This window comes from Hemitrygon akajei, chromosome 17 (genome assembly GCF_048418815.1).
Source record: "Hemitrygon akajei chromosome 17, sHemAka1.3, whole genome shotgun sequence".
In the NCBI taxonomy this organism is placed as follows: domain Eukaryota; kingdom Metazoa; phylum Chordata; class Chondrichthyes; order Myliobatiformes; family Dasyatidae; genus Hemitrygon; species Hemitrygon akajei.
This window is the reverse complement of record NC_133140.1, coordinates 59,530,118-59,557,300: the sequence shown is the minus strand read 5'-3', so window position 1 is coordinate 59,557,300 and position 27,183 is coordinate 59,530,118. Positions and strand designations below refer to the sequence as shown.

The 27,183-nt window shown below is 43.3% G+C and overlaps 1 protein-coding gene across 1 annotated transcript in view; it reads left to right on the top strand.

The window, feature by feature from the left end:
* The window catches only part of piezo1 (piezo type mechanosensitive ion channel component 1 (Er blood group)), a 285,867-nt gene that overhangs the window by 170,723 nt on the left and 87,961 nt on the right, over positions 1 to 27,183 (top strand). Inside the window, exons 6-8 of the mRNA XM_073070242.1 lie at positions 9,434 to 9,614; positions 10,321 to 10,534; positions 23,025 to 23,193. Coding sequence (XP_072926343.1) covers positions 9,434 to 9,614; positions 10,321 to 10,534; positions 23,025 to 23,193 — 564 coding nt within the window. The remainder of the gene's footprint in view (positions 1 to 9,433; positions 9,615 to 10,320; positions 10,535 to 23,024; positions 23,194 to 27,183) is intronic.

The window sequence follows — 27,183 nt, the reverse complement described above, 5'->3', positions numbered from 1 at the left end:
GCACCTCACGTACTGCAGCACTCTTTCCTTACTGCAGTGGAGCTTCAGTTTACATATTTGTGCTCAAGTCTCTGGAGAGGGATTTAAACCAACCATCTTCTGACTCCGAGGTGAAAGTGGTTCCAAAGAATAGGAGTATTAGTAGTTGCGTGATGTGAAATTACCAGAGAATGTTTGATATTTTTCAAGAAAATACAACAAAGTCATTTAAAGGTAAAGGGCAGAACTTTCCTGAAGGAGAAAGAGAAGTAAGTTTGCTAGTAGGCCTGGGTAAATCTGTTGTGCTAACAGCAGTATTAATACCAGCAAGTACCAACTTACATACATCCTGCATGTAAAACAATGCTTCACGACAATTCAGAGCGCTGAGCTATGTAATGGAATGGAAAAGGTTAAGCAGGGTGAATTGGGTGGTTTTTAATGAGGGCGTACAGGGAAGTGTGTCTAGTTGGGGGGAATTCCGCATGAGAAACTGCCAGAGACCGAAACGGCTGGCATCAAGCGGGCAGGTAATTGGAGGAGCCCGTAGGCCTGTCCTCCGCACAGAAAAGAACAGCAAAATGAGCAGTGGAAGAAGAAAGCAGACAAGAAGTAATATAAGAACAACAATAAGCAAGGAGAAATTATTTTCCTTGTGTGCTCACAGGGAATGTGCACACACTTGCATACACACCGAGAATGTGGGAATAATTTGGCTACTTTTATATTTATCTGGAAACTTGGGAAGCACAGTACACAGGGAAACTTTGAATGCAACCCAGCAAATATAGGAATTCTGTAATATTACAGTGCAGTATTTATTTTTTTTGAAAAGATATACACTGAGGAGCTCTGGAACACACCAATTATTCCTAATTATTTCTAAGAAAGCCAAGTCATATTTAAAGTAGCCCTTAGGAAAAACAGTACTTCAGACACATGACTTAAGATCGAGCATTTCGATGTCTAAGTATGCTGTAAAGAATGTGCTCTATTTCAGCAAATGTCTTTGATGACTACAGTAAAAATGTACCTCGGTGTAAGAATTTTTGTATGATTATTGTGGCTGGTTAACAATGTTGGGTTAGGCTACTGTGTAATTACACAAAAGGCAACTGAACTCGTTATTGTCATTCCTGCTTGGTGAAGATAGATGACAGATCATTCAATCCCGGAGACACCATTGTCTCGTTAAATTCCATTCTTGCTTTCATTTACGCAATGCTTTCAAATAAGTGTAACAGTGCGATTGAGACAATGAACTCTGGCTTCATTTCTCTGCCCCACTCATAAGATATTGACTGTGCCAGTCAAGATCAAGTCATCCAGCACTGAGCAGAGGCTGAGCCAGGGGCTTGCAATTGGTATGGATCAGTTCCATACTGAGTGGAAATTAATGTGCAAACTTGTGGTACATGAAATCTTTACTGAAATGTCCTAACTTGATAAAGATTAGCATATTTTCCTCAAAATAACATAATGCATTTAACATGCTGACAGACGTTAACTACAACAAAATTCGTCATTTACCATGTAAGTGCCACTAAAATTGCATATAAAGCACATGGCTATCTTGAGGCATTATGGGCTGCATATACGTACAGGCAGTCCCGAGTTACGAATGAGTTCTGTTCCTGAGTTTGTCTTTAAGTTGGATTTGTATGTAAGTCGGAACAGGTACATCCGGTATTATTTAGCATCAGTTAGTCAAACGTTTGTCTTAGTATATAGTATATATTTTACCTTTCTATGCATATAAAACACTTAAGAAACGTATGTATTTCAATAATTAAACCACTACATTGCTTAGTAATAATTGTAGCTTTCATTGGGGCAGGGCCTTTCACATGCTCCATTATTCTCACTTTATCCTTTACCAGTGTCCTTTAAAGTTGTTCCAATCGTTGACCGACTGTAGCCGAAAGCTTTTCCAATGACCGATGGCGTTTCACCTCTTTCCAATCACTTTATTATTTCCACTTAATTTTCAATCACGATCGTTTTCCGTCAACGGAACAGAAAACTGCGGATTTTATGTTCTATCGCTGAGCAGCAGTGAACCGTCTGATTGGCCTATCAGAGTTCTCTTTAGGAACTAGTTGACTTGATCAGCATTTCTGATCTGGTTATTGTTCACGATCGCACTTAATAAAAAAAATGCAGCAGCAGCCATGGTCTTGTGCTGCTCCGGGTCCTAAAGTCCACCCGCACTGCGAAAGGTTAAATGGGACAAGCGGGGGCAGTGCTGTCTGGAAAAGGGGGGAGGGCTCAGGGTGAATCTTGCTAAGAAATATTTAAGCCAAATACAAAGTTGCACACTCAACACAGTGTTAATGGCAACGACTTGAAATGGCAGATGGCGTCGTGATCCGACTTAAATGGCGGATGGCATTTTCCTCCCTCCAATCGTAAGTATGAGTTGTCCGTAAGTCAAATGTTCGTAACTCGGGGACTGCCTGTATTATTAAATGGGCACTATTTGAAACAGCGCCATCTAGTGTGTGGAGGGCCACTCAATATTCCCACCGCTGCTTGGAAGAAAACATAGAAAACCTACGACACAATACAGGCCCTTCGGCCCACAAAGCTGTGCCGAATATGTCCTTACCTTAGAAATTACCTAGGATTACTCATAGCCCTCTATGAATCTTGAAAGATCATTACTAATGCCTCCACATCTCTTCAGCCAACTCTTTCCGAACCCTGGTGTGTACGCTATCTGGTCCATGTTTTTTATCTACCTTCAGACCTTTCAGTTTCTGAAGAAACTTCTCCCTAGTTATGACAACTTCATACACTTCTGACCCCTGAAACTCTGGAAATTTCACCACACTGGTAACGTCTTCCACAGTGAAGACTGATGCAAAATAATTATCCAATTCATCTGCCATTTCCTTATCCCCCCCCCCCCCCCCATTACTACCTCTCCAGTATCATTTTCCAGTGGTCCAATATCCACTGTCACGTTTGCCCGGTGACCACAAGGATTTCCTCCGGGTGCTCTGGTGTTCTCCCGCAGTCCAAAGATGTACCGGGCTGGTAGGTTAATTAGTCATTGTAAATCGTCCTGTGATTAAACTAGGGGTTAAATTGAGGGATTGCTGGTAGTGTGGCTTGAAGGGCCGGGAGGCCTATTCCATGCCCATTCCAACAAACAAACAAACAAATAAACAAAAAGGTAGCAATGCACAAACGTCACATGGGTTGGACCACCCTACGTTGAATGAGGACCTGTTATTTGTACATGAGTATCTTAAGTTACCAATTCTGCTATGATCATTAGTGGGGAAGGTTAGGCAGGGTGTTTACTTCAGGAATAAGTACTGATTACGTTTTGAGAGGTTTGGCTGTGGATACCAGTAAGGTGTTGAGCCCAAGTTAAGGGGTTGCTGTATAAACCAAAACTGTACAAATGGATATGGAAGGCATGAGTGCTTTCCAGTATGTCAAGAAAGCCATTATTGGTGTTTGACTCCTTTAACAGTGTGAGCATGACTCAATATGTGCAATGTTTTCATTGCAAGAAATATCCAGAAGGGAAAATACATCTGTTTTCGTTTCTTGGTGTTGAGACATACAAATTGATGAAAATCTTGTTGGCCCCGACTAGCAGAGGAGGCAACCAGCCAAAGTGCCAATAACCTGCCCCCAACTCCAAAGTTCAATGGTATATACTTAACCAATGAACTCTGGTGAAAATACTCTGGACTTTCTGACAAATTTGAGTCAAATAATTAAGTACTCTTAATATTTTCTCATTGTGTACTAAGACTGTAAAAGTCATTAATTGTCTCTAAATTTCAGGTGTATAAAAACTATTAGTATCTATACAGCGTTGACAGGAGCCAAAGCTCTACCCCCAGCTGTACCTTGTGTGAAAGCCAGTCAAGTGCATCCGGGAATAAGTTCTTGGCTCCTTACTATCTGATACCTGGTCCTTTTGGGGCCACACATCAGACAGAAAAGTACAACTCAAAGGTGTAGATGGTTAGCGTGATCTGCCCTTTGCATCCATAGCAGGTGAGCAGGGACTGTGGGTGGTAACTCCCAACAGCAGGCTGCCTCCAGCAAGTTCCATCCCAGCGTCTTGAATTTTGATTTTTTGGTTGAGCGTTTTAATTTCTTTCCTTTACATTTAATGGTTTTTGAATGTTTCAGAAAGTTTGGGGCACTAAGATATTTGAAACTTGGACTATTTATTCCTATTCATGGGTGCTGCTTGACTTGCTGAATTCCTCCAGCAGTTTGTGTCTCATTACTCAGGATTTCCATCATCTGCAGAATCTCTTGTGTTTTTCCTCATTAGGTAGCATTGTTGTGTGAACAAAGTATGGTAGACACGAAGCAGTCTCTTTATTTGACAAAATATCACAAATAAGTTGATAGACTTTGGAGTAGAGAAGGGAGAGAAAGGGAGACCCTTTCAAAGCAAGGTCTGCTTGACCCAGCACTACACACCATTTTATGTGCTAAAGATGTGCTGTACCAGGCAGGAAGATCTCAGACAGCCTCGCGCTGCTGAGGGACACCATCGCCTACGTGCAGGACAGGGGGATGGACGCCTGCCTGGTCAGCTTGGACCAGGAGAAAGCCTTCGACAGGATATCGCACACGTACATGGCGGATGTACTCTCCAAAATGAGATTTAGGGAGGGAATCCAGAATTGGATCAAACTGCTCTACACAGACATCTGTAGCGCAGTCCAGGTCAACGGGTGGGAAACAGACAGCTTCCCCATCAGGTCTGGAGTCAGGCAGGGCTGACCTCTCTCCCCTGTCTTGTTCGTGTGTTGCATACATAGAACCCTTTGCCGAAGCCATCAGGAGGGATGAGGGCATAAGAGGGGTGACGCTGCCAGGCAGCGGAGGGACCCTAGTCAAAACCTCCCTGTACATGGATGACGTCACCGTCTTCTGCTCTGATCCGAGATCATTTCGCAGGCTGATCAGCATCTGCGAACAGTTCAAGCAGGCGTCGGGGGCCAGGGTCAACTGCACGAAGAGCGAAGCCATGCTCTTCGGCAGCTGGCCCGACCGATCCAGCGTCCCCGACACCGATCACGTGAAGGTGTTGGGGATCTGGTTCGGAGGGGCCGAGGCGTGCAACAAGAACTGGTAGGAGCAGGCTGCCAAGGTCAAAAAGAAACAGGGAGTGCCCTCCCCACAGTCCCAATCGATAGCGAGCAAGAACCTGGTCATCAGGTGTGAGGTGCTCTCAGGGCTGCTGTACTTGGCGCAGGTGTGGCCAGTCCCCTGCTCCTTTAGCTCTGAAATCACCTGAGCCGTCTTCAGATTCGTCTGGGGATCCAAGATGGAGCGGGTCAGACGGACCACCATGCACAAGTTCCTGGACAACGGGGGCAAAAACGTCCCCAATGTCACCCTCACCCTGATGGCCAGCTTTGTGTGTGGCTGCATCAGGTTGTGTGTGGATCCCAGGTACGTGAGCACCAAGTACCACTATGTGCCCAGGTTCTACCTGTCACCCTAGCTACGAAGGATGGGTCTGGCCCCTTTCCCGTGCAACACCCCTGTCAGCTGGTCGTTGCCGCCATACCTGTCCTTCGTAGAGTAGTTCTTTCAGGTCAACGCCTTTGACCACATGGCCATCAGACAGTGGTTGGCACGTAATGTCCTGCAGGCACTGCAGGAGAAGGACGTGATGGACACGGTGGGGTGGTTCCCTGAGCAGACAGTCCAGTTCATCTGGCAAAATGCCTCATCGCCAGACCTCACCAACAGGCACCAAGACCTCGCCTGGCTGGCGGTGAGAGGGGCCCTCCCAGTCCGATCCCTCCTGTACGCCCGGAACGTTGTCTCCACACCCCTCTGCCCACGGGAGGACTGCAGTGAGGAGGAGTCGGTGACCCACCTCTTTGCACACTGTGGGTTCGCGGAGAAGGTGTGGAGGAGGATGGAAGGGACAGTGTCGAGGTTCATTCCCAGCAGCCACGTAACAGAGGACTCTCTGATCTACGGGCTGTTCCCGGGGACGCACATGGAGACCAACATCCGGTGCTGCTGGCAGACCATCAACTTGGTCAAAGACGCTCTTTGGTCGGCCCGAAACTTGATGGTCTACCAGCACACGGAGATGTCCGTGGGGGAATGCTGCCGACTGGCACATTCTCGGCTGCAGAAGTACGTGCTGAGGGACGCACTCAAACTTGGTGCAGCCACCGCAAAGGCCCGGTGGGGAAGGACCACAGTCTAGGGTTCTTCTCCCGTGGGAGTTGAGGGGTAGGGGGGCTGGGTATATACCCCTGAACAAGTGTATGTAAATATGAAGTAACACAGTGCCACCTGGGTGGCAAAAGTATGGGAATGTAAAGACTGTAATGGAAACATTTGTAAAGGGCTGAGAGTCATTGAATGGTTTATTGTACATAATTTTATTTTTGAATAAAGTATATTTTGTTTAAAAATCTGAACCAAAGATCAAAGAAAATTCAGGAGAATTCAAACAAATCCAAATTTACAATGTTTGCTTTGAACTACACATAACCAGTTTCAAATGCCTGGATCTTCCCACCATCACACCCAAGATAGGTGTTGTATACTGTCTTATCCAAGCAATGGGATTTTGATTGGATTCATGCCTATGCAGACAGTTCCTTGGACTGTGTCTGTTTCTTGGACTGTCTGGTCTGCATTTCACTGTTCTGAGGTGCATTTTAAATTTAACCTTCATTGCGTATTCAGATCTGAAGGCTAGGGCTGAAGTATGCTAACCCCAAAAAATCGTTTGAACAGGTAGGTGCAGGATAATCGTGTAACACAGTAGCAAGGATGGATGGTGAGATGCACTGAGAAAATCCCAGGTGATTCTCTTTAGTAGGTTTGTCATTGGTAATCTAAATAAATGTTCAGACAAATGGTCTCGACCCAAACATTGACAGTCCATTTCCCTCCACGGATGCTTTTTGACTTGCTGAGTTCCTCCACCATCTTATTCGTTGCTCCAGGTTCCAGCAACTGCAATCTTCTGTGTCTATATAAATGGCTTATTTTGTGCAATTATAACCTTAGAACACAGTATTGTAAAAATAGATTAATACAGAGATAAAATGAAAGTAGGAAGTCTGGAACCAGTTTTAATAAATGTATATAAATTGTTTCATCAAATAAAAGGCTTGCTGAAGAGAATGGGCATTGATTTGTAACATGACTCCAGATTTGCAGCCGCGCCCCAAAATAAATCAAATCAGCCAATAGCAAGTTTGTGAAGCTTTCTGAATGTGGATGTTGCAGCGTTGACAATGCAAGAACCGAACCTTTCATTCTAGTGTCCGATCGCAGCTTTACAAAGCTGTGATTCAGCTATCCTCATTGCCATAGTTGTCATGTAACTTTTAAATACTGGATTACACTGTGCTGCAGTTCCTTATGTACTCTTATCAGTCATTGAAAGATCCTGTGTGGAACTGAAGGTCTGTGATGAATCTGGAGCAGTTGGATACAATCCACTCACATGGATTTCCACTTTGAGATAAGAGTTTGGATAGGAGCTTTGATTTAGATTACACATGGCAACAGATAGAGAGTACTTTTAATTTGTGACTGATACTTTTTACAACTTCATATGGCTGACATTGAAACATCTAACAATGTTGTGTAATGGGTTGATTCTTTAAAAAAAATCAATGTATGAAGCTGCACAACATACTTCAAAAATCTTTCTTACTTTTGGACATTGCAAGCAGTAATTTATTTGGTGGGGACAAATCATACCAGCATCTGATCCACAATGCAACTATCTCCTTCAGTGAGTCGAAAGGGAGATTCTTAAAAATGTTGTGAATTTAGGTATTGCTTTAATAAAGACTTTGCAGGGGCAGAAGTTCAAATATTAAAATACAAGTTAATATTCTTAATGTTATTAGAATAATGAACACATTCAACACAGGAGCCAGGAGAATAAAGAAATAGGTCCCATCATGATTTGCAATTATTTCTTTACACAATGTGGTATTATTGATGAATATATCTTGCTTCTACGTTAAAGCGTTTATCTTTAGAAACACTTAACATTTGTGTGTGTGAGAGAGAGAGCGAGAAAATAATTTCAAATTAGATATAAAAATAGGAAAATAAAGTTAATTCAGTCTTGCTTTAGCAAATTCACTTGGAAGCGATTGTGAATTTTGGCCTGCATGAGAAATCAAGGGTAAGACATGTGAAATAGGTGGGTGAAATGACTTAATTTACAAGAAGTGATTGTATATTTGTACCAACTGCATTTTGAGTGCCTAAAATGCATTAGTTGGGTATAAGAGGGAATGCTTGTTAATGGAAGGGACTCAGACTGTAATGATCAATCTCTTTCAGCTCATATCTGTGTCTGTAATTGTCAGATTTTCTGTTTATGATCAGCAGGAGAGGCATACTATAGGATCTAACAATCTAATTATGTGGGCCTGCCTACAAGTTCAACATTATTTTAACAAGTATTCTTTACATTTAAAATATTTTAAAAATTCTTCAGTAGTTCATAAACCAACTATCTAACTACGAAAGAAAGAGACTTTAGAGTACACACTTCATAAATGATGAATTGGTCATTGTTTGCAACCCATAAGTTACAAGGTCCCTCATTTTAAAAATACATTGTTAAATTCAGATTTACAGCATCCGGTGACATCTTAACAGTTAGACTTTGTGGCTATAAACTTTCTTTGCTCCAAAATAACATCTGAACAATTTGCTGCAGCACCAATAACATGATGTAGAACATGTCTATATATATCATGGGTGTGAGGTGGTTCATGCAGTGGTCGGCATTTTTCATTCACAGGCGGCACAGTTTCAGCTTCCATTGCAAACGTACAAGTCCTGAGCTTGTTGGCGGCTCTTCATCAGAAATTCTAGGGTTGGACTCTGAAGTTGGAATCCATCACTGGAGCATAAACTTGCTCCAGTGCAATAGTCATTATTGGGGATCTGCCATCTGAACTTGTACCAATAATTTTGAACGCTTCCAAATGTCATGGATAGTCAGAAGCATTTAAAGGCTCGGACAGTGGTTAAGCCCGGGGCATGACTTAGCCAGCTGCCACTTTTTTCCCTTCCCATTTTGTGGGGGTGGATTTGTTTCTTAGCACCCATTTGATGGTATTATCCTGTGCTAGGCCGTCCTGTTGCATTTAACCTATTTGGTTTTTGTTATGCTCTGCAATGTCTTAGTTAGCAAATCAATATCGGCAGTTCCAGAAAAGACTCACCAGACTGTTGTCAGACAGTGCTGGCTCATATCCCATTTACTATATGAGAGGTCCAGTAGTCCTTAGAGGTTTATATTAGTGTAATCACCCTCGCAGCAGTGCTCTGGTAAAATATGGGTGGGCTGCACCTGCTGAGTCATTGGTCAACTTAGCAGGTACTTAATTGGGACACGGAGCACTTTTGGACTTTTCTGTCACGATATCTCATTAGATGTGCTGTGCTTGCATGTCAGCAGGATGTAGAAGAGGAAGGTACTGACTTGGAAGATGCTATGGAAGATGAAGAAGACAGAGCTGATTGGGAAAGGCGGAGACAGGCCCGTATAGCTGCATTGGCACGACTGCGAACTACCGCACAGAAGCTTCTTGAAGCTACAGGGAAAATAGTGGCCATTCTGCTCATGGCATTAGCTGGTAAATGTTTCCGTGACAACTGTTCATTCATGCACTAATTAAGCTATTTAATTTTGGATGTGTATCTTTTTGTCTCATGGAACAGAATCCATTTGTGATTTATCGATCTGGTTACTACTGAACGCGAATTTGGTTCAGGTTACTAAAGCAAGAAATTGTTGCCTGCTTTTGTTGTTGTTCCTTTCTGCGCCTTGTGACGCATTGGGCAGCAACATTGCTGTTTCTTTGTTTTTTTTAATGACGCTAAACCTAGCACAGGTGGAAAACGTACAAGAAGCTGGCTGGGTTTGAACATGAGTCCATTCATCCGGTGTGGATGCCACTACACTACCGGCTGGCTAGTGTCTTCAGAGACTGTGCTGTTGTTTCAAATAGTTGAGTCATAGACTTTCCCCTTTAGTCATATGCACAAAACACCGCTATGTAATTGGACGATGTATTCTGTTTCTGGGGAACTTCCATTGAGCTAAGTTGTGGAGGTGAATTATAATGAATATTTGCTGCAATATTTCTTTGTTTTTACATGAGATTGATGATACATTTTACCAATATGTCCAATCAACTGAATAAATGTGACATAGAGGTTAGTAGCTACTGAGTGCATACAGGAATAAAGCTCATGACATTTATTGAAGATAATTTCAAAGCAGATGTCTTACAGTTTGTATATTCATGTAATGTGGATTCTGCTGCTTTCATCTTACAGGAATTACCGTTCCGTCTGCTTTCTCTGGTGTTTATTATCTGTTTTTCATTGGAATTTGTACCTGGTGGGCCTGTCACGGTCCAATGAGCCATGTTGGATTTAACACAATATGTGTGATGGTGGCAGTTTACACTGCGGGCCACATTATCTGCCTGTATATCTACCAGTCTGCGTTTATCCAGGAGATATTCCCCCCTGATGGGCTCTGGTCCAGGTAAGGAGAAGATGAATGTAATGTTATTTACATGCACCAAAATAATTGCATGGTGGCCTATTTATATTTTAAAAATACCTCGATGCTAGAATGATGTCCATTTTTTAATCGTTTTGGTACAATCCCCCTCTCCTGATGGAGGAAGTAATATGTAACAGCCATTTTCCGAGAGCACAAAAGGTAATGGCAATTATTCTAGCTGTGCTTTCAATCTGATACAGAATATACTCCAAAACGGGACATTAAATATATCTTGAGATCCATTAAAACTGTGCTTAGGGAGGCATAAACACCAGAAATTCTGCAGATTCTAGAAATCTGAAGGAGAACACACACAAAATCAGAATCAGAATCAAGTTTATTATCACTGGCATGTGTTGTGAAATTTGTTAACTTAACAGCAGCAGTTCAAAGCAACACATAATATAGAAGCTAAGTAAATAAATTACAATATATGTATATTAAATAGATTAAAAATTGTGCAAAAACAGAAATAATACTGTATATATTAAAAAAGTGAGGTAGTTTTCATGGGTTCAATGTTAATTTAAGAATCAGATGGTAGAGGGGAAGAAGCTATTCCTGAATCACTGAGTGTGTGCCTTCAGGCTTCTGTACCTCCTACCTGATGGTAACAATGAGAAAAGGGCATGCTCTGGGTGCTGGGGGTCCTTAAAAATGGACGCTGCCTTTCTGAGACACTGCTCCTTGAAGATGTCCTGGGTACTTTGTAGGCTAGTACCCAAGATGGAGCTGACTAAATTTACAACCCTCTACAGCTGCTTTCGGTCCTGTACAGTAACCAACCCCCCATACCAGACAGTGATGCAACCTGTCAGAATGCTCTCCACGGTACTTCTGTAGAAGTTTTTGAGTGTATTTGTTGACATCCCAAATCTCTTCAAACTCCTAATCAAGGCAAGTCACTGTCTTGCCTTCTTTATAGCTGCATCGATATGTTGGGCCCAGGTTAGGTCCTCAGAGATCTTGACACCAAGGAACTTGAAATTCTCTCCACTTCTGATCCCTCTATGAGGATTGGTATGTGTTCCTTCATCTTACCCTTCCTGAAGTCCACAATCAGCTCTTTGGTCTTACTGACGCTGAGTGCAAGGTTGTTGCTGTGACACCACTCTACTTGTTGGGAAACCTTGCTCAGCAAGTCAGCTAGTATTTATAGAAGGGAGTAAACAGCTGGCCCAAGACATCAGCTGCTTATTCCCCATCCATAGATGCTGCCTGACTTGCTGAGTTCCTCCAGCATTTTGTGTGTATTGCCTGGATGGACAGATGGTGTTGGTAAGAGTGGGATGTGAATGATATCTAACAAAGATTAGTTTTCCTGGTGTTTAAAAAGTGTCTGAAAGCAGGAACATGGAGACTCGAGCCCGATGGTGAGCTTTGACTCTGCGCCATCAGGTGAACTCTAGCTTAAATCATCAAGATGTACTGTAAACGAGAAAGGGGAGAGCAGTCAAGTTAATAGTATGGAACAGGAAGAGAACCTTTTGTAGAATAACATTGGCTATGTTGACAAGGTGAGTTTATCAACCCACATTCCTGACCCTTCATGTTCTGGGACCTCGGCTGGCTGGGCCAGCCTTCAGTCCCGACCGCCAGCTCTGGCTGCACATCCCACTCGCACGCTGGACCGCCACCACGCACTCCGGATTAATGAGTGAGCTGGATGCTGGGCCCATTTGCATTTCCAAGCTCTCAGATACCTGATTAGTGGAGTTGTAATTGCTTGCACATGATGAAAAGACATTGAAAGAAGCAAAACCAGTATTTACTAGCATGCTGTAAGTATAAGAAACAAAGCACAGCAAACTAAGCTAATTCTGTTGCTGTGTTTATCTGCCGTTTTATTTTCAGAACAAGTTTGCAGAGAGAATAAGATCTAAAACTCCTGGTCAGACAGTGTTTTGGAGAGGAAGGCAAGGCTTTGTGTCCATGGCACTTTGTAGATGATTCATTGACCTGATTCATTGATCTGCTGAATTTTTTCAGCATCTACTGGTTTGTGGCATTGCTGGAGCAGTTTGCTTTTTGTGTTACGGGATAAAACTGTGGGTTAAGCAGAAGCTAAATGGAGCTTTTTCTGTATCAGTCATTTGTTCCGTAGACACTGGCAATCTGCATCAAGGACAAACTCTTGATGTGTGCTGCTCAACTTCCTGTTCATTAAGAGTAGCGCTATAATTCCTACAGCCATTACAGCTGGATTAAATTTTATTCAAGAGTGGTGATGGTGATTTGCTATTTCCCCATCTGCTTCAATGGTGCATTGAAGCCAATTCATTAAACTCTGGGCTTCAAAACTCCTTGCATTTTTGCAAGAGTGAGGCAGCTTGGTCCGCACTTTTTGCAGATGGACATGCTGAACCAATAAGACCAGTTGCACACTCTTGTTCATCTCTTCCTGCAACCTACTTGTCTTGGTAGCAGTCCCGGGAGCTGCTGAAAAGACAGGGAACAGCAGGGTAGATGCACCCCTGAAGTGTTACAGGTTAAGTTGCTGGGGTTCCCAGTGGTCATCCAACTCGTAAATTGTGTCTATTGCTTTGCCCATCTCTCCATCATTTGAAATTCTGTTCCAGTACCAAGGCAACTTCATTAAACAAATTAAAAATTAAGAAAGAATCTTAAGCTGGCACTCAACTGTTTTATAATTATATCCAGTAGTAGGATTTGGATTCCGTAAGGATCTTACTAAGGGAGCAACTTTTTAATAAGTTCATATTTAAAATGGCATACAATATAAGCATCTGAAATTTAGCCTTGCAGTGTATCCAGATGTTTACCAGCATTGTTTTTGATTCTCGCCACACTTCTCTGTTTCTTCTCTCCCTGGATACCAGTGCCTCCTCCTGATGTGTACTGAGAACAGGAAGCCTGCTCAGTGGCGGGGAATACCACGACTGCAGACGGTTTCCATTTTCTCCTCTGATTACCGCTTAGAAAGTCAGATGGCACAGTTTATTTCAGTGCCATTCACTGACAGGAGATACACATTTGTTTCTGCAGTAGACAGGAGGAAATGTGTCTGCCTCATTAACAGGGAAATTTGGTAACTGACTGCTCAGAATCAGATAAAAACACAAAATGCTGGCAGAACTCAGCAGGCCAGACAGCATCTATGGGAGGAGGTAGTGATGATGTTTCAGGCTGAAACCCTTCATCAGGAGTGAAGTAACATGGGATGGTGGAGAGGAGATAAGAAGTGGGGGGAGGGATGAAGTAGAGAGCTGGGAAGTGATAGGCTGGAGGGAAATGGGCTAGGGGGAAGGTGGAGAATTATGGGAAATAAAAGAGAAAGAAAGGTAGGGCTGGGGGGAGATTATAGTGAGAGGGGAAAAAAGAGAGAGAAAGAGAACCAGACTAAAATAATAGATAAGGATGGGGGTAAGGGGGGGCAGGGGTATCAACGGAGGTCTGTGAGTTGGATGTTCATGCCGGCAGGTAGGAGGCTACCTAGACGGGAGATATGGTATTGCTCCATCGACCTGCGTGTGGCCTCATCTTGACGGTAGAGGAGGTCATGGACAGACATATCAGAGTGGGAGTGGTCTGTGGAATTGAAGTGTGTGGCCAAAGGGAGATCCCGCCACTGCTGGAGGACTGAGCGCCGGTGTTTGGCGAAACGGTCTCCCAGTCTGCAGCGGGTCTCCCCAATGTATAAATGGCCACATCGGGAGCACCGGATACAGTATATCACCCCAGTTGACTCGCAGGTGAAGTGGTGCCTCACCTGAAAGGACTGTCTGGGGCCTGGGATGGTGGTGAGGGAAGAAGTGTGGGGGCAGGTGTAGCACTTCTTCCGTTTGCAGGGATAAGTGCCTGGAGGGATGTCGGTAGGGAGGGATGGGGGGGATGAAAGGACAAGGGAGTCGCGTAGAGAGCGATCCCTGCAGAAAGCCGAGAGTGGGGGGAGGGGAAGATGTGGTTGGTGGTGGGATCCTGTAGGAGGTGGCGGAAGTTGCGGAGGATTATACGTTGGATCTGTAGGCTGGTAGGGTGATAGGTGAGGACCAGGGGGACTCTATCCCTGGTGGGCTGGCGGGGGGATGGGGTGAGGGCAGAGGTATGTGAAATACGGGAGACACGTTGGAGGGCAGAGTTGATAGTGGATGAAGGGAAGCCCCTTTCTTTAAAAAAGGAAGACATCTCCTTTGTCCTAGGATAGTTACTTCACTCCTGATGAAGGGTTTCGGCCCGAAACGTCGTCACTACCTCCTTCCATAGATGCTGTCTGGCCTGCTGAGTTCTGCCAGCATTTTGTGTTTTTATTATTTCCAGCATCTGCAGATTCACTCGTGTGCTCAGAATCAGAATGACGTTTATTATTACTGAGATACAGTACTGTGCACATACATGTAGTTAGGGTGCCTAAGACGTTTGCACTGTACTGATGCCGCAAAGAAGCAAATTTCATGACATACGTGAGTGATGATAAAGCTGATTCTGATATGGGTGTCTCTTGTGGACTGAAAGTGGGAAGGGGGCAGCGAGAGGGAAAGGGGGAAGCACCAGAGGGACATTCTGTAATGCTCAATAAACCAAATGACCTTGTCTGGTGTCTCAGGGCTGGGTGTGTCTGCACCCACACCCTGGCGCTCACCTCTCTGCCATCTGTCCCACACCCCTCCCATGGCACTCCACCCTCGCCATTCCCAATACCCTTTGCTCCCAGCAGATTTACAAACCCACTTTTGTCTGCATGTCGACAAATACAGTGCTGTGCAAAAAAAGTCTTAGGCACCCTAGCTACGTGCAAAGCACTGTATGTCGCGAGATTTGTTGTGTTGCAGCAGCAGTACAGTGCAGTACGTGAAGTGTGTAAGAAATTCCAATAAATCTAAATGAAAAAAGTTTTGCAAAGAATGAGGTAGGGTTCCTGGGGTCATTTTCCATTCAGAAATCTGATGGTGGGGGGAAGAAGCTGTTCCTAAAGTGCTGAGTTTGTGTCTTTGGGCTCCTGTTTTAGATTGACATAGAAGAAATGTGCAGATAAGGAAATAGCCACAGAAGAAAAGCAAATCAAATGAATGTCAGTTGCTGAAACTCTAAAACAATATCTGTAAATGCCAGAAATGATCAGCAGGTCAGACAGCGACTGTGGGTAGAGAAATGGAGCTAATGTGTCAAGTCAAAGACCCTCAATAATTTATGCTATGTGGGAGGTACACAAATACTATGAAGGAGGTAGAAAGGGAGTGCATATTTATATTCAGAGAAAGAGAAAGGGGTGAAGTTGGTAAAGGGGATAAAGTGGAAAGAAGAGGAAAAGACTAGCCCAGGCCAAAAGATTAGGAACTGGAACATTGAGTGAAAAAGAGTAGAGTTACTGGATATGAGGAAGAAAAGGGAAGTGAACAATTTTACTGCCAGTGACCCATGGCAGGATGAGTGCTAATCAACAACAAGGAGGGGCCTGAGTCAGCTCAAGGCTCTCACACACTAGTGAACAACTTGAGGACAGTGCAGTAAGGGTAATTAAACTGCTGCCAAGCTTGGGCTAGAATCTTCCTCCCAAAGCTGTGAATTCACCACCAGTTACTGGGTCAATTTACTGTGTCACCCTCTTGTCCTTCCCTCCCCCGTAACTAAAAAAAAATCGAGGCCCCAGGCTTAAATTTGTAATAGCCCTTTAGTGTGAAAACGTTAAGGCCAATTGTGGCAACTCAGTTGCTGACCAGACAGGAGCCTGTTTAACAACATACGACAGGAATTTCATTTTTCCCCAGCTGTCTTTTCATCCACAGTGCCTCAGATGGAAATCTTCAGCTTTAGCTGGGCATTTGGCATTCTGGAGGTGAAATGTTTCCATTCAGGAAGAGAAATAATGAAGGAATGAGTCACGCCTGGCTGCTTTTGCACGGCCAGGGCTTGGTTATAGGCCGGTGCAAGCATATCATTGGATCACCTGTCGTTTTATGCTTGGCTGTAAAATGATGTTTGGACTGCTTAAAGGGGATATTTTTTCCACCAAATACACAGAGAATGAGAGTTTGCACTTTTCATTAGTGCTGATTCACCAGCTACTGTTGTTCTTATGTGAAATCTCCAAGTGTTATGGACTTTGATTTTGATTGTTGTTCTGCCACAGTGATTGCGCTTACAGGCAGCACACAACTCCTGCCTTTCTACTCCTTTATTTTTACCTCTTACCTTCTGATACACCTTCAGTGGCCACTTCATTAGGTACCGGAGGTATGATTATGGTCTTCTGCTGCAGTAATCCATCCACCAAGGTTCAACATGGTGCGTGTTCAGAAGTGCTGTTCTGCACACCGCTGTTGCGACATGCGGTTATTTGAGTTCCTGTTGGCTTGAACCAGTCTGGCCATTCTCTCTGACCTCTCTCAAGGCATTTTCACCCACAGAACTGCCACTCACTGGAGGGTTTTTTTTTGCTTTTCACACCTTTCTCTGTAAAGTCTAGAGATTGTTTAGTGAGAAAATCCCAGGAGATCAGTTTCTAAGATATGCGAAACACCCAATCTGGCACCAACGATCACTCCACGGTTAAAGTCACTTAGGTAACATTTCTTCCAAATTCTAACGTTTGGTCTGAAGAACAGCTGAACCTCTTGACATGTCTGCATGCTTTTATTTGTTGAATTGCTGCCACATGATTGGTTAATTGGATATTTGCATTAATTATTAGATATTTACATAACAGGTATACTAAAAACATGGCTATTGAGTGTAGTCCTGTTAGTATATTTTCAAGATAAATGTTGGATTTCTTCCAGGTTTTTGTTATTGATGTAAGTTCACCCAAAGGATTGCAAACACTAAATAAATCAGCAGTAAGGCATGTCTTACCAGTAAAGTAGATTTGTTTACACACAATGTAAACTCCTGGAGGCCAACTCTGGACACTTTGCTACAGAATTTAGACTTGTAGTACTGATTACTTCAGTGCTCCGCCATTGAAAATGTCCATGCCATCTAGTGTGAAATGTGATTACAGCCATTGAGAGGCAAGGAGATACAGTAAAGTTGAAGCAAAAAGAAAGGGGGAAAGACTAGAAGCAAAGGAGATCAGTAACAGGAGCCCTGAGTGAAAAAATAGTCATACTTGCATGACTAATGCAATTTCCACATCAGTTGCATATTAAGTTGTGTAATCTGCAGAAGAGGAAATGACAGATGATTGTCATTGTGTTTCAGTCCGTGCAAATACATTTGAGTTGTATAGGACTGAAATAAACGGTCACATACCATCCCATCCAATTTCTGGGCCAAAGTCAGTGACTGCCTTCCAAGAGTTCTGTTGCAAAAGTATTTACTGTTGAAGTAGTTCATGTTCTTTAGGGATCAGCTGTTGTGGTGCTTTCTCAAGTAAAGGTTGGCACTCCAATTTGAATGCTTCTGAGTTTCCCCCTCATTCCCTTCACTGGCCCGACAATAGTACTGACCCATATTGCTCCACTCCGCCCACCAGTCTTCCCCTACCTTCACCCTCTGCTTGGTCCACGTCCTGATCTCTGCCAAACCCACACCTCCTCACCAACTAGGCACAGCCAAGAAAATGTGGAACACCAGTTCTAAAGTCTGGAGCAATGGGCTCCTGACTAAAGCGGCCATTATATCATTCAGCGTCCATTTTGCTCATTCTTTAGGATGCAATGACACTTCTTGATCATTGTTTATAATCCCCCCCCAAAATACTTTCCTCAGCATTAATGCGTTTTCCTCAAAATCACACAATTTTGAACATTTTTGGAATAAATCTGTTTCAACCTTTTTCCATGTCAGTCACGTGGAACTTGCTGTCTTCAGTTTTATTGCATAGTTAGTACTTGAGCATTAAAGCCTGTTCAGTCATATGCTCCAGTGAACCTTCATTGTGTAACTTGAATGATTACTCATTGTTTACAGAAGTTTATTTTTATTTTTACTTTTTATTTATTTGGAGATTCAGTGTGGAAAAGGCCCTTCCAGCCCAATGAGCCACACTGCCCAGCAACCCACCTATTTAACCCTAGCCCAATCATAGGACAATTTACAATGACTAGTTAACCTACTAATGACCTACAATGACCAGTTAACCTACTAACCAGTAAGTCTTCGGACGGTGTGGGAGGAAACTGCAGCACACAGAGAAAACTCACACAATCAAAGGGAGAACCCACAAACTCATTAAAGATGGTGTCGGAAATGAACTCCGACCTCTGACGCCCCAAGCTGTAGCCGCATTGCGCTAACTGCTACGCTGCCGTGGCGCCCTAAGGATGTCTGAACCGACTGACTAGAAACCAGGATCAGGCGCAGTAACTCCATATTTATAATCTAGAGAATATTTTGAGTAGCTGATGTTGTATTTGCTATAAACAAAGTTCTCTGTAGGTTGAAGGGGACAAAATGTAATGATCTAACTTTAATACTGCAATGTACTTTTGTCAATGGTGCCATCTTGTGACTCAGATTGAAAATAATCATGCAGAAATATTTGTGGAAATATTTGGATTCAATGTAAATAAGATCTTTTTCCTAATCGTTTGAGAAAATTCATGCAGAAAAAATAGTGGCATTAAACATTCCAAAATCCTAAGTGAGATTTTGCAGGCTTTATAATATATCCTGTAATTGAAATTATGTCTGAATATTGTTTCTTTATGCCCTTAATGTACTTTTATAAAAGAAGGGCAGGATTTATGGACTGGGATATTCTATTTTAGCTCTTTTTTTTTCTGAGCTGGCTGCTTTCACGTAGTTAAAGAGTGAGGCTGGGACTTTGCTGGTAAATGTTGGTGGTTCTGAAAGAACTGCTGGTATTTGCTTTTTAAATGGAAACATGTTTGGGATTTCCACAAATGTGTAGTCACATATGGAAAGTTGGCAACGAATGTTTTGGAACACTGCACCATAATTCCCTGCAGGATTAAAGTCTCCCAGTATTTACACTGGGCAAATGACCCTCTGATCTTGTGCCAGATTAGATGGCACGGGATCTGGGATCACACTGATTTCAATGCAAATTGCCGGGCCATGAGGAGGAAAAGAATAGAGCAGGGAAAGTCCTTTCACTACAGTTTTGAAATTGCTTACTGTTTGAGCTGATTTAAGCTTTTTAGCTGTAATTTATGAAGAAAATTATTTCGACACCCTTGTGTTGACAGCATGGCTGAGGTTGGGTTTGAATGGCTGTCAGAGCATTCAGGGGCATTTTAGAGGCATAGCATCGCCAGTGAATTCTCAGAGTACCTGCTGCTGCTCGTGTAATATTGCTGGAGTCCAAGTGGCTTTGGTCCTGCATAATAGGCCATTCGGGTCAGGAAAGAAAGAGTTCTCATTGACCATAGGGGACCAGTCTGTGCAGTGGGATCTGCCCCAGAGGGCTGAATCAGGGCAAAATACTGCAGCTGCTGAAAAACTGAAATAAACACAGAAAAAAACGAAATACTCAGTAAGTTGGGTGGTACTTATGGCGAGTGAAATAGAATTATTATTTCAACCTGTTGACCTTCCTTTGAAAGTTTATCATGTTGAAATCGTAATTCTGTTTCTGCACAAGGTTTTCGCTGTAAGCTAAAGGAATGGTGTAATTGGCTGTCAGGAAACGATCTCTCCCTTTGCTAAAGGATATATTTGCATTTTCATTCAAGTTCAAGTTTATTGTCACAGCCAAATACATACAGGGCATAAATGCATTGAAAATGAGCTTATTGCAGCAGCACAGTACAAAAAAAAGCAAACTTAAATTAACATAATTGACAAGTCCTCTCTTCTTCTTGTAGTCAAAGTTAAAGTAAATCTTTTTATCAAATTATGCATATTTACCAAATACTACCTCAGATTCATTTTCTTGTAGGCATTTACAGGAAAATAAATAAATACAATAAAATTTATGAAAAGCTATACATAACCAAAGATTGATAAACACTGTGCAAAAGAAAGCAAATTGTAGAAATAAAAGAAAATTAACACTGAGAACATGAGTTACAGAGTCTGCCTGTAGATTGTGGAATCAGTTCAGAGCTGTGGTGAGTGAAGTTATCCCCACCAGTTCAGGAAGTTGATGGTTGTAGGGTAATAACTGTTCCTAAACCTGATGATCTGGGTTTTAAGGCTCCTGTACTTTCTGCTCGATGGCAGTAGTGAGATGAGAGCAAGGCCTATAGTCCTGATCAACAAACTCTGGAAAAGGCCTCTGTACCTCCCTCTGCAATGAGATCCTCAGCTTCCTAACTGGAAGACCACAATCTGTGCAGATTGGTATTAATAATTCCTCCTCACTGACGATCCACACTGGCGTACCTCAGGAATGTGTGCTTAGCCCACTGATTTACTCTCTCTATACCCATGACTCTGTGATTAGTCATAGCTCAAATGCCATCTGTAAATTTGCTGATGATGAGACCCATACTACCATTGTTGGTAGAATCTCAGATGGAGACAAGCGGACATACAGAAGTGTGATATACCAGCTAATTGAGTGGTGTCACAGCAACAAACTTGCACTCAACGTCAGTAAGACCAAAGAGCTGATTGTGGACTTCAGGAAGGGTAGGATGAGGGAATATGAACCAATCCTCATAGAGGGATCAGACGTGGAGAGAGTGAGCAGTTTCAAGTTCCTGGGTGTCAGTATCTGTGAGGATCTAACCTGGTCCCAACATATCAATACAACTATAGAGAAGACAAGACAGCAGCTATATTTCATTAGGAGTTTGAGGAAATTTGGATTGTTACTGAAGGCACTCAAAAACTTCTACAGGCTGACAGTCTGGTATGGGAGGTGGGGTATGTACCAAACAGGATTGAAAGAAGCTACAGAAAGTTGTAAAATTAGTTGGCTCCATCTTGGGTACTAGCCTCCGTAGTATCCAAAACATCTTCAAGGAGCGGTGTCTCGGAAAGGTGGCATGCATCACTAAGGACGACCTCCATCACCCAGGACAGGCCCTCTTCTCATTGTTACCATCAGGTAGGAGGTACAGAAGCCTGAAGGCACACGCGCAGCGATTCAGGAGCAGCTTCTTCCCCTCTGCCATCCGATTCCTAAATGGACATTGAACCCTCGGACACTACCTCATTTTTATTATGTATGTTTTGCACTATTTTTAACTATACATACTTAATATACATAATGAACTTAGCAGCAGCAGTACAAGGGGCTTTGATGATAGGTGGTATTTTCTTGTGGAGGTGCTCCTTGTAAGTGAGCTCAGTGGTAGGGAGGGCATTTCCTGTGACGGACTGGGCTGTATCTTCCACTTTCTGAAAACTTTTCCATTGCTGGACATCGGTGTTTCCATACCAGGCCATGATGTAACCTGTTAGGGTACTCACTGCTGCGCATCCGTAAAAGTTTGGTGAAGCTGTCGGTGACATGCCAAATCTATACTAACTTCTTATAAAGTAGAGGTTTTGAAAACTATAAATGGTGGGAAAGATTTCCTTTGAAAATGTTGCAGTTTGTACAATATAACAAGTCCTTCTAGAAACATCTCCAATTTACAAAGTGCTTTCACTTAAGGATACCCCTACTGCTATTGAGCTGTATTACACATTTGGTTGAGCGTTATTCAGCAATCATAAGCTCAGGCTTGATGGAGAACTGTATTTTAGCTTGCAAGTTTTATCTCAAACCATCTTCAATCCAGGAAGCAGTTGAGGAAGTACATCAGTAGATATGGTCTCAGGATACAACCCACTGAAATCAGCATTAAACAAGAAGTAGGTAGGTAAACAGTAGAAATAACATGGAGTTAGAACGTGTACAGGCTAGCTATTACATACAGTAGGCACCTGTTTAAGAGAAATGAGTGACTTTGGACCTGAGGTCCCCAACGTTTTCTACCACTGGGCATTGCTAACCTCAAGCCTGTGACAGACAAATTGATGTTTGTTGGTATACCATGGTTGAGAAATACTTCCTGATTACTTAGCAACTTTCATGACAGACTCTCTTCTAAGTCAATTTAAACCCTCCCCAGTAGCTGGAATGCTGTTTTTGTGGGCACGAATGTTGCATTCGTGCTCGAGCGAGAGTGCAGAGGCCAGCCTTGCAGGAAATTCAACCGAACTTCATTGAACGGTATGAGAATTCCTCCCATGTGGGCGTGGCTAACTGAAGGACACAGGAATAGCCCTGTTAACTGCCACAACTAATGGACCTGCCCACAAAGAGATTAGTCCAGTTTTCTTGCAGTGCAACCCATTCCCGTGTTCAGATCACACATTCCCAGAAATGTTTCTGGTACTCTGAGAATCTAAAACTTTTTCTCCTGCATTTGCTTGCTGGCCACCATACACTGGTCTACACTATCCATCAAACACCTTGTTTGTGATGCAGTATTCCTCCCTCTATGATATTTAGTAATTCTGTTGCTTCTCCCAGTAGATCCAAGGGTAGATGAGAGCACGCTACATTCTAATGTTAAAAATTTATTTTAGAGTTTACTTTGATTGGATCAGTTTTTTTTTTAACATTTAAGCAGTTTTTGTATGATAACCTGAATCCGTCTATTTTCAGATTGTTCGGTCTAAAGGATATTATCCACTCAAACTGCAGCCATCCTCACAAGCTTGTCCTCAACGTGAATCACACGTGGCCTGCGTTTGCAAACCCTGCCGTGTTGCTCTTACTTTATTACACTGTAGCATCGCTCCTGAAGCTGAGGAGAAAAACACCAGGCGCTGCAGTAAGTGTAAATTCAGTTGTCCACTTGCATTGTGCTTTAAAATTCAAGTAGTAAGAGCTGAACATCAATATTCTTTAGTCTTTGCTAGTTTGGCATAAATTGTACAGTATTACTGTCTCTTGTCATTTTTCTTCCCTTATGAATGATTGGAATTACTTTTGTAAAATGCAAAAAATCCAGAATAAAAAATATATGCCAAATTAGATCTCGTCGGCTTTAATAAAGAGGGCAGTGTTTGCACAATTTATAAAGGATGCTTGTCTTCATTCACCAATTTCGTCTGCAACAAGTGATATCCTCACTTGCAGACTCCAGTCAGTTCAAATTAACAACATCTTCTCCACAATCTCCGCCAGCACAGGTGCACCACAAGGCTGTGAGCTTAGCCCCTGCTCTACTTGCTTTATACTGAGGCACTGGTGATAATTACAGGGGACTTCAACCATGTGACTTTGGACAAGACACTACCTGCTTTCTCCCAGTACGTGGATTGCTACACCAGGGGTAATAGGACTATTGACCTACTGTATGCAAACGTAGAGGAGGCATATAGTGCATCCCCACTGCCTTCATTGGGGAAAGCTGATCACAACCTGGTTTTGTTACAGCCCAGATATAAATCAATTGTGATGAGGCATCCCACTACCACACGCTCTTTTAGGAAGTGGACTCCTGAAGCTGAACAGGCCCTGAGAGACTGCTTCGGTACTACTAACTGGGATGTACTGCAAGGGGGGCTCTGTGGGGGCGTTGAGGAGGTCACTGAATGCACAACGGACTATATTAACTTTTGTGTGGATGCAGTTGTCCCTGTTAGAACTGTTCGCTGCTATCCCAATAATAAGCCCTGGATCACTAGTCACATCAAAGGCCTCCTAAACCAGAAGAAGAGGGCCTTTAAAGATGGTGATCAGTTGGAGCTTAAAAGAGTTCAGAAGGAACTCAGAGTACAGATGAGGGGGGCAAAGGTGCAGTATAGGAGGAAGCTAGAACAAAAGCTGCAGAAAAAAAGCATGAAGGAGGTGTGGGATGGGATGAAGATCATCACCGGATGCGGTGCAAAGCGGAGGGCGAACATAAGTGGAGATGTGGAGAAAGCGAACCAGCTGAACAACTTCTTCAACAGGTTCGACAGCTCAATCTCATCCTCACCGCAGAAATCCACACCAGGCTTACTTCCCTCACAGGAAAATAGCCACTCACAGGAGACCTTGCCCACGCCCAGAATTACGGCTGCACAGGTGGAAGGTCAACTGAGGAAGATCTGTACCAGCAAGGCGGCTGGACCGGATGGAGTTTCCCCACGATTACTGAGGGCCTGTGCTACTGAGCTGGGAGAAACACTACAGCGCATCTTCAACATGAGCCTGGAGCAGAGAAGAGTACCCAGACAGTGGAAGACATCCTGTATTGTCCCGGTACCAAAGAAACCACAACCAAAGGAGTTGAATGACTTCAGACCTGTTGCCTTGACGTCGCACGTGATGAAGACCATGGAGCGGCTGATAATACAGAATCTGAGGCCACAAACCAGGCACGCCCAGGATCCTCTTCAGTTTGCATATAAGGAGAAGGTGGGAGTGGAGGATGCTATCACGTATTTGCTGCACAAATCACTCTCTCACCTAGAGGGGGTCAGTTGTGCTGTGAGGATTACATTCCTTGACTTCTCTAGTGCCTTTAACACCATCCAGCCCAAGATCTTAAGGCACAAACTAACGGAGATGGGAGTAGACTCTCACATGGTGGATTGGATAGTGGACTACTTGACAGATAGACCTCAGTATGTGCGGTTGGGAGACTGTAGGTCTGACACGGTGGTCAGCAGCACAGGGGCGCCGCAGGGAACCGTACTCTCTCCGGTCCTGTTCACCCTGTACACATCAGACTTCCAATATAACTCAGAGTCCTGCCATGTGCAGAAGTTCGCTGATGACACGGCCATAGTGGGGTGTGTCAGGAATGGACAGGAGGAGGAGTATAGGAAACTGATACAGGACTTTGTGATATGGTGCAACTCAAACTACCTGCGTCTCAATATCACCAAGACCAAGGAGATGGTGGTGGACTTTAGGAAATCTAGGCCTCATATGGAGCCAGTGATCATTAATGGAGAATGTGTGGAGCAGGTTAAGACCTACAAGTATCTGGGAGTACAGTTAGACGAGAAGCTTGACTGGACTGCCAACACAGATGCCTTGTGCAGGAAGGCACAGAGTCGAATGTACTTCCTAAGAAGGTTGGCGTCATTCAATGTCTGTAGTGAGATGCTGAAGATGTTCTATAGGTCAGTTGTGGAGAGCGCCCTCTTCTTTGTGGTGGCGTGTTGGGGAGGAAGCATTAAGAAGAGGGACGCCTCACGTCTTAATAAGCTGGTAAGGAAGGCGGGCTCTGTCGTGGGCAAAGTACTGGAGAGTTTAACATCGGTAGCTGAGCGAAGGGCGCTGAGTAGGCTACGGTCAATTATGGATAACTCTGAACATCCTCTACATAGCACCATCCAGAGACAGAGAAGCAGTTTCAGTGACAGGTTACTATCGATGCAATGCTCCTCAGACAGGATGAAGAGGTCAATACTCCCCAATGCCATTAGGCTTTACAATTCTACCGCCAGGACTTAAGAACTTTTTAAAAGCTATTATTAATGCTTTTTGAGATAGTGATTTAGATGCATATCATTTTTTTACTGAGTTAAGTATTGTATGTAATTAGTTTTGCTACAACAAGTGTATGGGACATTGGAAAATAAGTTGAATTTCCCCATGGGGATGAATAAAGTATCTATCTATCTATCTATCTATCTATACTTATGACTGTGTGGCTAAGCACAGCTCCAGTGCCATATTTAAGTTTGCTGACAACGCTACTGTCATAGGCTTAATTAAAAGTGGTGATGAATCAGCATACAGGAGGAGACTGAAAATCTTGGTGAGTGTTGCCACGACAACCACATCTCACTCAATGTTGGCAAGACCAAGGAGCTGGTTATTGACTTCAGGAAAAGGAAACCAGAGGTCCACGAGCTATTCTTCCCCGGAGGACTGGAGGTGGAGAGGGTCGGCAACTTTAAGTTTCTCACTGTTATCATTTCAGAGGCTCTGTCCTCGGCCCAGCATATAAATGCAATTGCGGAGAAAACATGACAGTGCCTCTGCTTGTTTAGAAGTTTGCAAAGATTCGGCATGACATCTAAAACTTTGACCAACTTCTCTAGATGTGTGGTGGAGAGTATATTGACTGGTCGTATCACCGGCTGCTCTGGAAACACCATTGCCCTTGAATGGGAGATCCTACAAAAAGTAGTTCATCATGGGTAAAGCCCTCCCCCTCACTGAGCATGTCTATATAGAGTGCGGTCACAGGAAAGCTGCATCCACCATCAGGGACGCTATCAGTGGACCATCAGGCCACCCAGGCCATGCTCTCTTTTCACTGCTGCCATCAGGGAGAAGGTACAGGAGCCTCAGGATTCACACCACCAGGTTCAGGAACAGTTATTACCCCTCAGCTATCAAGCTCTTTAACCAGTAGGGGATAACTTCACACGTCCCATCACTGAACTGTTCCCACAACCTAAGGACTCGTCATCTTATGTTCTTGAAATTTATCACTGATTTATTTATTACTATTATTTCTTTTCTGTCTTTTGCATTTGCACATTGGTTCTATTACATTTCTTGGATTTACTGAGTATGCCCGCCAGAAAACAAATCTCAGAATGTATACATACTTTGATAATAAGTTTACTTTTAACTTTGAACAAAGGTTCCAGTAGATTTTGTATGGGATTCTAAAATGGAGAATTGCTAACTAAGTACCCTGGTGCTCTAACTGGAGCAAAGTCCTTTGATTCTGGTGTGGTGTGTAAAATATGTTTGTCTGTAAATTGTGACACAATTGTTTTGAGCATCATACCAAGTACTTTTCACTTAAAGAAGACTTGGCTTTATATGGTGTCTTTCAGTATGCCTCACATTGCTTCACAACACA